This window comes from Zonotrichia leucophrys, chromosome 3 (genome assembly GCF_028769735.1).
Source record: "Zonotrichia leucophrys gambelii isolate GWCS_2022_RI chromosome 3, RI_Zleu_2.0, whole genome shotgun sequence".
Classification (NCBI taxonomy): Eukaryota; Metazoa; Chordata; class Aves; order Passeriformes; family Passerellidae; genus Zonotrichia; species Zonotrichia leucophrys.
In genome coordinates, this window is record NC_088172.1 from 44,161,116 (window position 1) to 44,173,365 (window position 12,250).

At 35.7% G+C, this 12,250-nt stretch overlaps 1 protein-coding gene across 1 annotated transcript in view; it reads right to left on the reverse strand.

The window, feature by feature from the left end:
• The window catches only part of TRDN (triadin), a 223,354-nt gene that overhangs the window by 13,622 nt on the left and 197,482 nt on the right, over positions 1 to 12,250 (reverse strand). Inside the window, 5 exon segments of the mRNA XM_064707176.1 lie at positions 1,904 to 1,954; positions 2,896 to 2,940; positions 9,146 to 9,193; positions 10,808 to 10,825; positions 11,547 to 11,591. Of these exon segments, the coding sequence (XP_064563246.1) occupies positions 1,904 to 1,954; positions 2,896 to 2,940; positions 9,146 to 9,193; positions 10,808 to 10,825; positions 11,547 to 11,591 (207 nt within the window).

The following is a 12,250-nucleotide window of genomic DNA, read 5'->3' on the forward strand; positions in this document are numbered from 1 at the left end:
ACAAAATTAGTACTCAGTGAACTGGGGAAAAATCATTGTCTTAATCTGCAAACAGAACAGGTGAAAGTCATCAAGTTCCAATTCAAGTATACATGACCTAGGACTTGGTCTAAACTTTTAAATTCTCAATTTGAGCAAATACCTAAAACCAACATCCAAAAGAGTAACTTTGATGTTCTTCTGGAAACCTTTTATCCATGGTCAGAAAGCTAAGTATTCTTTTTGGTGGAAAATGAATATTTTAAGAACACTTACATAGTAAGATCTGTTTGCAAAGCCAGTTATGAAGAACTGATTTTGCAGAGCTGCTCATGATCTGAGAAACATCCAGCTGAGAAAAATTTCCCAGTGATAACTTACAACTGAATTAAACAATCATCATAAGTAATGTAGATGAAAGTCACAGAAACACAGTTTTTGAATGATGGAAACTTTGTAGGAGGGTGGTGGGCAAGACAAAGTCCAGTGAGAGAAAATTTGTAGTACATTTTTGTTTTACACTAAATTTGAGGTTTTGATGCATAGGAGAATTCTTTTCTCTCCTGGCAAAATCTTTGGTTTAATGTACTGGTTATATATTATGATTAACATTTCCTGATCTATAAAAAATTCTATGTTATTAAATAGCAATAAACTTTTCACAACATGGATTCTACCTTCTGTATCTGTCAGTTGATAACATAATAACCAAGAGGAATAAAAGTGTATATCTTATCTATGTCTATATCTTACCTATATCTATATCTATATCTTATCTAGTCTATATCTATGGACTCCATATCTCTGTGTAACTGATTAAAGAAAATAGGATTAAAAAAGTGAAGCTGTTCTTTTTTGTAGATGTAGTTGCCCTTATAAAACAAAGTGAGCTATGTGTGCAAATACTTTTGTATAATATATGTGGTAACCAATCCCAGTTTTATTTAGCATTTAATTTGTACTCTCTATTTCTTGAAAACAAATTGTTCTGCACTTGCTTTATACTTAGGTATCTTTTTTATTTTTCTATGATTTTAACTTTCTACATATGGATAAGTAGATATTTTTAAATAAATACATACATATAACTGCACATATGTTACACATTTTATATCATGATTGTAGGACTCTAAATCATTCTATTTACAGTAAAGAAGTAAAAAAAATCATATACAACAAAATAATCTGGATAATTAGAAGTGAAATACTTTCCTCAGTAGGTTAAAAGTTCCATTAAGAGGAACCATATTCATATGTAGCTCATATTTTCTGTGTAAACCAGTTAGATGTCAGGTGAGATTAAAGACTTTGATCCCTGTCTGTCATGAATTAATGCAGTTCCACTGAAGTCACAGCTAGTAATTTAATTTATACTAGTCAAGAATCTGGAATATATATTTCCTTTTGCGGTAAACTAGTAAAAACATGATTACAAAATGGAGGGAGATTTTCTCCTGAGATACTGATCTTTATTCACCATTTTTGCTGGAGTGGAGTAGAGGCAGAATGTGATAGGAGACAATATTTATTAATGTGGGAGAAAAAAAAATTGAACATTTCTCCCTATGTGACTTTGTTACGGAAAAGATTTTCTATGAGGAGAAAATATTAATTTTTGACATTGCACTGCTATATTAATTACAGAACTCTTGTTTTATAAGGCAATCAAATGAATATATGTTTAAAAATTTAGAAAGGTGGTAAAGCAATACCATTTCAGCAATTCATTCTTCACAGGAACAAGATTTATGGATTTGATTTGCCTGATTTGCCTGGCTTGTCTCACATCTTGCTCCATAGACTTGAATTATAAATGTGAAAATATTGCATGATCTCCCTTAAAAAAACCCAAAAAAACTACCCAAAACCAAACAACAAACCAACACTTTCCTGAATCCTTTACAATAAAGAAAAAATCATGTACCTGATGTCAGGTTTTGATGTCGTGGATCTTCTTTTACTGGTGGGACACATTAAAAAAAACATAGATAATAAATTAATCTACATTTTCAAGTCAAAATACTGAAATAAATTTCACTAAGAAAGATGTTTGTTTCTTGTAATCATCTCTCAGATAAGAATTTCTATAAACCAGACTTTTTTTAAAGCCTGACTCTCCTAGTAAATAATTTAAACAGATACATTTTCTGTCCAGTATAACCATATAAGCAAACTGCTCCTAGATAGTAGTTTAGTGAATTGGCGCCAGTGCTATTGCTATCCTTTAAGGTTTGAGATTTAAACATGCAAATTTTATGTGCAAGTCATTGCATTTAACCAATGTAGAGAGGATATTTATGCCTTCAATCACTTACCTGATAAGATACTGTCATGTATTGTTATTAATTATGTTTAGAGGTATAGCAGAAAGCATTTCTCTATTTGCATATTACTGTGAGGAAACAATCAAGGCAGTGCTGTGAACAAGAGGTTAGCCAGAATATGGGAGATGATGAAATCTGTCTTGTGTATAAAAAAGGGCTTCTTGTGTAGCTATTTTGCATCACTGGAGTTATTTTACGGAATGATGCTGGTGACCTAAGGCACCAGACAAGCTCTGGAGATGCACTTTGCACTCCCTGATCAGGGAGCACAGGCGCAGACAGTGTGGGCCCTGCTGATCCTGGGCTGAGTGCTGGGGGCTGCACAGGTCCCTGCTGTGCCAGCCAGGGAGGTCACAGGCAGGGCACCGCTGCAGCCACACTGGATGCGCTGATGTAATCCTTGATATTCATATGCGAAGGAGACACCAGCCATTCAATTACTGGGGATTTGTGTACGATTTCATCATTTTGGTTTACTCGTATGTATGTAGAAAGACTAAAAAAAGCTCCTCTTTCTAATCCCATAAAATCCCCCAAACCTGAATGTTTGCATTTTTATTGCTGTTTGCAGAGATTTTCATCCCTTTATTACCTTTAGCTTTTTCATCTTTCAGCTGTTTCTGCGTAGTTGTTTTTTCTACAAAGAAAAAGTAGCACAGTTAAAGTTTTATAAACTAACTGTTGAATAGATTTTACCTAGAGTTTTCAACTAAAATTCTTTGAGAATTAACACAGATATTTTAGGGGTTGCCTCAAACATGCAAATTTGCTATCTCATACTATTTTTATTGTGATCTTCAACATATATATGAACACATAGAATAAATTCCTACCTTCTTTTTCCTTAATTGTCTTTGGTTTTTTTGTGACTAGAAAGATTTGAAAAGAAATAACATTAAGTGGCAGGCATCAGAAATACAGGGCTTTTACAGTAAGTACATCGTGCAAAGATTGTCTCACTGGTAATTTCCCCGGAAGAATTACTGTGGTAAATGTGTCTCATGGCATGTTTACAGTGTCTGTAATATTGCAACACTGTCTGCTACTCTTAGTGGCACTAGCAGTTCTGGGCTTTGTGTAGAGTGGTTAGAAATTGTTTGAATATTGCTGCTTTCAGAGTAGTTTAGAAAATCCTGATAAATACTTTAGCACTTGAATTCTGAAATTCCCTAACTACTGCCAGATTTACTTATTTGTTTGTTGCGAAAATACACTAGGGAAGGACTCTGCCTATTGCTTGCTTCTTACTCTTTTTCCCAGAGTGATCTCAAACATCTGAAAGAAATAAACAAACAAAAATCCCAAGGATACAGAGCTAGATGGACCTTTAGAACTGCCATATGCCATCATACAGAAGTCCTGCAGCAATAGATTGTGATTTATTTTATTGGGGGGTGTTTTTCCTAGTCTACATTCACTTTGAGCATGTTCTGTTTCCTTTTCTACATCCTTTTTCCCCAGCTGCAAAAGCATTTGGTCTGTGACTCCATTCAACCAATCAAGGCAGATTGAAATTAAGCAAAGTATGTCACTTCAGGCACCTGAGCCCTTTTCAGTATTCCCTGCTGACTACAGCAGAAAAATAGCTGGCTGCCTTCAAATGGTTCATTTGCACTTTGTGTCATCCAACCAGTTGTAATAACGCTTTCTTCAGTGTCCTCTGGTACATGTGTCACTTGATTCACCAGCGCTTTCAGTGAGGATCTGCTGTGTGTAGCTCACCAAAACGTGCTGCAGTAGGTGAGCAGTGAAAATCACATAATCAGGTGGAAAGAAGAGCCTATGGCAGAGACCTGTGTAGCTGCAGGGCTGTCACTTCACCCGTGCTGCTTTACATTATCACTGTTCCTTGCTGATGAGCAAAGTGCGTTAATCAACACTAGTGTGTTCATTAGTTCTTTCCATGAGGCATACTTGAAAAATGAAATATTTACCTGATGTTGGGATTTCAGCTGTTGGCTCTCCAGGAAAATAACCAGCAATGAGGAGAAAGGGGGCAGGGAAGGGAAGGAAAAGAACAAGAATTTCAGTACCATGTTTTTTCAGGGCAAGCAAATATTTAAATAGATTATCTCTTTCATCTGCAACTTTTCTGCAGGGTATTAATTTACAAACAAATGTGCCTTAACAATGGGTGTGTATGTATAATTTCACACTGAAAGCTAACCGTCTCACTCTTTGAAGTGCTATAATCCAGCATACAACATACAATTCCTGCAAATGCAAACACTGCGCCAACCAAAGCTTTCCAGCAAGCAAATATTTAAACAGACTCATTTTTAAGTGTGCCTTTAAGGTTATAGCTGACTATGCTATTTTCCAAAAAATGTATTCAGCTTAAGTGTTACCTCTCTTTTCTTCATCCACACTTCACATTTAAAGACTGACACTGACCTTGAATAGCTGGCATTGACCCCTAAGTGTTTCTCGCACACTAGCAGTTTGACTTGCCTTTTAAGAATAAAATCTCTTGAGAGATTTTGACTAAATCTTTCCACACCACCTAGCACAAGAGAAGCATATATTCCTATGCTATTATAATATCCAAAATAATTGATGAAAAGTGGTCAATCCAATGGATAGAAATTCTCTGGTGTAAATCATCATCACTTATTTTAAATCAAAGAAATTAATTACATTGTCATTTTGAATCCAATAATTTTTTAATTTTTTACCCATCACTGCTTCATTAGTCCCACTTTTATGTAAGAATACAATTTGAAAGAAAAAGAAAAGCCTCTTTTCTTAGAACTTAGAGCAGGACAAAAAAGGAATAAGATCACAAAGCATTTAAGGGTATTCCTTTGACTGAGCTTTCTCTGTACTTTCTTCCTGCTGAGTTTTGGCTTCAGATGAACATGAGCTCACACCAAGGTGAAAATGTTTCAGTCAATGCTTTTTCCACAGGAAGACTAATCAGTTAAACATCATTTTCCCTAATGCATCACAGGAAGCTTTCACTCAAATCTTGGCCCATAAGGAGACCTGTAAATGTCAGCGCTCAATGCTTGGGAACCACTGGCATTCAACAAAGGCCAGTTTTGCTGCTATTAAATGCTAGCATGCCAAAGTCCTTTAATATTAACCTTTTTGCTTATGATCTTGCTCATAGCTTCCTAAAGATGACACATTACTACATTATGACCCATGGAATAATTAATATGTTTTTTTGATTTTCAGAAGAAAAAAACCACATTTTTTTTCTGAGGTACTGAATCTAGGAAAGGGTTTTATGCTCTCACTTCTTAAGTGAGGAGTGTCTCTCTGAGGGATCTGGATGGGCCCAGTTATGTGCATGTACCCTAATTTAGGATTAATTTATTTCCTTGGACAGTCAGGTACAGCAAGACTGTTGACCTGAAGGGCAGTAGGTTTGACCCTCTGTTGTATGAAATGTAAGGGTCATTTCCTATTTCCTATTTCCTATTCTCAATGCATCAACATACTTTGACTTAGTCTGAGAACATTGGGGCACATATTACTCCTATTATGGGGCTTTCATTTTAAACCTAAGTGGGAATATAATTTGCCAATTCTTAAGGTCTTTTTAAACTATCAGCCTACATGTTCTCCCTCTTGACTGAAAACTACAGTTTGGCATTCCTGCATGCGTAAGATCTGCCACCAGCTTTGTTTTCTGTTCAAGGTAATGTCTCACAATTTGTGAGTCTTTAGTCAGTATGCAGGGAGTTAATTCTGTTTCATTACACATTCAAGTTTGATGTACAGTCAATGATTGTCAAAGACCTTCCTGCACACTAAAACAGAAAGAGTGAAAAATAAGATGATTTACTAATTGCTTTTAAAATTGGGTGATTGACTGTGTGATGTATACCTGCCTACATGTTAGACCATGGCAACAAGCTCCTACTCTGAAATTGTCTGTGTGATTAATTTGGGTAGTTCTCAAACAGCCTTGTCTTTCTGTTTATACCTGCATTCCCTAATGACCCAATTTCTTTAGCAACTAAAACCACATTTGCTTTTACAATAAGACTGAGCAAGATTAAATTTGTGAATTAATTCAGTCCAGGATAAATATATTAATTTATTATATATTCCACTGGACCTGAACTCCAAAATCAGTGGGTATTTTGTGTCTATTGCTGCATCTCATACTGAATTAGATGTCAGCTACGTTCATGTTATGGTAAGTACACTACACACCTGGCTAAGAAATACATGAAGCAAAGCTATATAGACCTCTATAAATAAAGAAGGTAGTGATCCAACTAAGTGCTCTCCTTTAAGTGGAGAAAATCAATTTGGAATAGACAGCTCTGGTGTTTAAAATCTTAAGCTTGATCTATTCAAGGATGGTTTACTCAAAAAGGGGCAGTGTATAGATAATTACTTTTGTAAATGACGATAGGTCTGCTTGTTGCTGGTTTTTTCCTTCTTTTTCTTTGTTCTTTTTTTTTTTTTTCATTTTTTCTAAAGGTACTGTTAACCTTTATAATAATTTCAAGCAGCAGAATATAAGCTCAAGAATGTGGTACAAACAACCCTCTGCAAAGGTCAAGGGAAAATATCCTGGCTATTCCTTATATCCACAATATACCAGGGTAATATAGCTCTTGATAAAAAAGCATTATAGGTAGTGATGTTTGTGATGAAAGCATAAGGAATTAGTCACTTAAATTTGTGATGAGCTTCTAACAGTAGTGAGTGCCATCACTGGGTCCCTCAGATAAATCACTGCAGAAGACATTACGTGTCAGTAAACAGATCCAGAGAAAACAAGAGTGAGCAAAAGTGGATAATAGAATTAAACAGAGTAAAATTTTCTTAAAATGCTGGCAAAAATCGAAATAAGCCCATGGATAGCTTCACAGAAAGTAATAATTTTGCAATAATAACTAAAAAATGGAACATTGCAGTTCAGGGCTGAAGGAGATCCTTCAGTGTAAGCACATTTTAGGTACCTTGGGCTCATACTTCCACTTTACATCTGGGGTTCAGAGTAATCCTGTTTTCCTACAGGTGTTTCAGAGCAGGATTCATCCTCTCTATCTTTAGGCACCTAGCACAGGTGACTGCTCTAGGAAGTTAAAGTGAATCACTTTTCTTTGCCTTGTGGTCAGCTTACTTTCCACCAGAATAACATGTGGTTTGGTCTTGAAATGCCAGGCAGAGCACCAAAAAGCCCCCACACTCCTGTGCTAAAGAGGCAACAACTAATTCCTCTGTGAAGGTCCACACTTCAGCATTTTCACAATTCAAAGCACGCAGTACAAACACTGTCCTTCTGGTTCTTGTCTGACCATGCTTTGCAGTATGTAATGTGCCACAATAAGCATAGATCCCAGTCTTCATCTGTTTAGAAGCCTTCCTTAAAAACAACCTTAAAAACGACATTATCCCATGACTTCAGTGGAAGTTTTTGCAATGTGACAAATTCCTCTTGAATCCTTCTTAAAACTAATCTAAATTGGAAATATTTCTTTCCCTTCTTTAATTTAATTTAGGTTTTTTTATTAAAAAAAGCTTTCATTGGAACAAGGCCAACAAGGTGCTTAGTGAATTAATGATGTAAGAAATTTCCAAATGGTAAAAGAATTAAGGAAAAGGTTGTCTAATTCAGTTATGCTACATGCTATTTTCTTGTTTTCAATAAACAGTACATTTGCATAGATATAAATTATACATCTACACTCATCTAAACCCACCAGAATATCAGTTTTGCTACCAGTGTAATTTACATTATTTTCTAGGGAGCAAAAATTGCAAACACAGTTTGAATCTTGCATCTTCACAATATTGCATTATAAATGTGCTTGATTTTGTTGTGTTTGGCTGTCAGCAAGCAGACAGAATACAAGAGTATCTGTAGTATAAGCAAGAAAATAGCATTATCTAACATGAGAAAATTGCAAAAATGCAAATTTAGAGAACATGCATCTGAAAAGAAGGTTTATATTCCATAAGAAATAAGTAATTACACGTACTTGCAGTGTTTTTCGGTTTGACTGGGAAGTAGAAAGAGGAAAGAAAAATGGTCAAAACAGTCAGGTTTGGCAGAATATTGTTATGGCAGAGAACATCTTTATTCTAGATGTTTCCATGTATCAAAACACATTTTTACTAATCTCACAGCAATTAACAACAATCTAATAATGAATGATACTAGTAGGGGTGTTCTCATTTATGGACTGAAATTGTTTTGTTAGAGTTAAGGATGAATAATATTAACAATGAAAATTATAATTCTTCACTTATTTCCTTTCATGAAGAAGCATGGAGCAGACATTTTTTAAACCCATGATGACAGTTCACAGTGAAACTGAGCAATGCTCCTTCCTGTACCAGCATCAATTTTGCTCTGTCATGTGCAAGTGCAATTGTGCATGAGCTGTGATATCAGAGACATTTGCTACAGGTTATGGATTGTGCCAGATCAAGATCTAAATACTATATTGTATAATACCTGCAATGAATGAAAATTTAAGTATTGCTTTACCTGGGAGGTTAACTGTTTTCTGAAGTCCAAATGAAAGGCAGATCCCCCCAAATAATTAGAAAAATGGAACCATTTAAAGTGAGCAGTTTCAGACAGCAGTTCGAATTCTTTGCTGACGTATGCCTTTGACATCAGTGGAATTACAGAGGCAGAAATTTGACCTTTGATGTGTACAAATATCTATACCTTAAAATGACAACCAGAATTACACAAATGTACTGTGCTATTTAGTTTGTGGTACGGCATGTCAGGGCCATTCTATGTATCAAAATAGATTACAGGACAATGGTTTTGACATTTGTCATATACAATTGTATTTTCACTATTTCTTTAAATAACATTTTCAAAACAAATATGCAAAATAAAATGCAGGAGTGCCTACCTGGTTTTGTAAGGGGAACATCTTTTTCATGTCTGATTGCTTCATGCTCTAAACAAAAAACAACAGCATAACAAAATTGCCATAATGTTTCTCAGTTACATTTCACACTTTTTTTTTTTGGTTAGAAGAATTACATGTATGTTTTTCAGGATTAAACATTCCCCTTCTCTTGTTTCATGCTGTTATTTTGAAAAAGAAACCCACAAATGAATGGTTATTAAATGATTATCCACTGAGGGATCTGCCACAAAATAGCAAAGTTCATTAGTACTGCACAAAGCTTCACAAATATACTATTAATCTACTAAGAGTCATCCATGTGTCTTAAGGAAGAAATACATTAGTAGGGTCTTCTGTAATTTCTTAAATGTAATTTTGTCCATTTTTAATTTTTATTATTGGAGAAAGCAGAGTAAACTCAGCAATCCTTCCCTCATCCTTTGTTCTTGATTCAGATATACTTGAGCAGAATTCCCAAAGTCTTGGACACATAAGATTACATATGAAGAAATTATATTTAGATGTGGAAAATGCATCTCATCTCCACATGCCTGTTTCCCTACCCCTCTTCCCATCCTTCTACTTCATAATTACTATAATTACTACTGAAAAAATTATAATTTATGTTATGTTGCTGGAAATAGAAAAGTTGAAGCAGATTTTTTTTTTTTCAAATAGATCTAACAAACAAAAGTCAGACTTAGGAAAAACCCCACCACACAGATCTCATAGCACAGTAGCAGCTATACAATGGGAACTGCATTTTATGGCTGTGGAATCAATGGACAACTCTCTGGGCCTTGTTTCATGGTGATGTTCCCACAGCTCAAGGACTGTGCATCATTTTTCCTTTTGAGAAATGAGGACCCAAAAGCATGCTTTAAATTGGAAAGTGCTGAAAATGTGAATGGCCTCTGAAAAAAGGGCAATATGCCTCAGCCTTTCTGCTACTCAGATGAATAATTGAACTCCTGGTAGCTGTGATTTCAGGTGGGCAGACAAGTTGAGAAATGCTGAGATGAAGACATCATAAGGAATTTCAAATGGGAAACGCTTTTATGAAGCATGAATGAAAAATTGGTTCAGTGAAGAGTGATTCATTTCCCAGATCTGGACTTTTTTTGATCATTTAATTATTCGGGCAATTAATTGACAGTTTAAATTATTATTATTGTAGTTGCATCTGCATTCTGAAGGTGTGAAAGGTGTAGAAAATCAATAAGCAGGCTGTGTGGTAAGTTAAGGTACTGACTCTCTTGAATCCTTTTAGACTGAGAAGAATTCAGGATGCAGTTATTATTAATTTCTATTTTTTCTTTAACTTAGCAGGAGCATTCATTCAAGTCAGGTAATTTTTAATAGTGATTTTTAAAAGACTTTAACTACTATATGAATTTTTGTTGATGGGACTTTTGATAGGGGAAGCGTGGAATGAATTCACTCCTGCACTGAAGCAATTGGTTATGTCAAATGGGCTTTTAAATAGTAATGACAGGACAGTATATTAAATGAAAGGAACAGGAGACATGGTGATAAAGACACTATAATTTTAAGCAAAACTAGAAATTGCCAAGGGCATGCTTTCTTATATAAAAGTAGAAAAAGAGACATGTATCCAACAATTTTACAGGAATTTTTCTAATTAAGGCAAGAATAACATACTTGCTGGCTTTGCCTGGGCTACAAAAGACAAAAGAGATAAAGTTGTTATAGTTAGATACTGAAAGAAGAAAAAATAAACTCTTTTTTTCCCCTTTCTTTTTAACATTCAAGCATTTTATTGGAGTCAGTTCTCACTTGTTCTTAGCTTCCCCTACTTGTGCAGGGATGCACAGCATTCAAACCCCTAAAGTTCAGACAGCTTTGTGTTGACTGCCAGTGATGATGAGAATGTTGTAATTCCTTGTCTGGCACTTCACAGCTTCTAGAACACTCATTGTTACTTGACTTTTTTTCCTGTCAACATTACATTAAAAAACTATACTCTCTTAATCACAGATAAGACCCAAAGATTTACAGTTTAGTCCCAAAAACATTTTCTCCATAGCACTGATCCAAAGTCCTAATCCATCTGGTGATTTATCCCCATATTTGGGATCCTTTCAGAGGTCTGATTTAAAGCTAGACCTCACTTCATTAGCCCAGCTCTGGCTAATGACAGGCTGGAACAAGCAGCTAAGGAGCTCAAAGACCTTGACCTGTCTTCATCATTGGAGAAACAATTCTTAATAGAACAGAAGCTGCAATTTGCACTCTGCTGGCTTTTCTTTGTGATCAGTTACATATTTCAAAACACTGTGAAAAATATTGCAATGCAAATATACTACACTAGGTGAGTGCTGAATAATTGTTAGTACCCCCCTCCTCCTCCATCAGTTAGGGAAGAATCACTTGTTCTTACCTGACTTCTCAGTGGGAGCTGTCTTTTGTTGTTTCATTTTCTCCTCTGTATCATGAAAGCAGCATTAAAATTACAATGTGTTAGCATAGGTTCATATAATTGGAAATATATTTCTATAGGTGATATTATGCATATTGTTCACAATGATAAAATAAATGCATGTCTTCACCATCACTATCCCATTATAGCACTGTAAAACAGCATGCAGGCATTATGAGTTCTGACTGCATGGTGAGATCATGTTCATGGAAAAAGTAAATTACTGGGCCTAATGTCTCAGCTGCCAGAAAGCAGCTGCATACCCTTCAGCATCTTTCAGGCAGGCACTCAGGTGGAAGCCATCCTATTCCTGCATCCCTTACACCTTTGCCAACAGCACCTTCCTGAGTGTCTGAGTCCAACAGCTTGGTATTAAACAACACTAAGAACTTCTAAATATCTTCTAGAACTTTAAAGACTATCTAACTACAAACATGGGTGGAGGTACTCATGTGTCTACACCTGAGGATGAAAAAGGTATGGAGATGCCCAAGCACATAACAGGTCACAGAGGGACACATGGGACAGTCTGAAATGCCAGTTCATACCACCTGCTACTGGACAAACCTACCTAGACCTAGCTGGACATCTGTCACAGGAGCAGCCTTGAACTTCTCTAATCTCATGGGAAAAGCTGCCCAAGCCCACGTGCTCTTGAGCTGCCT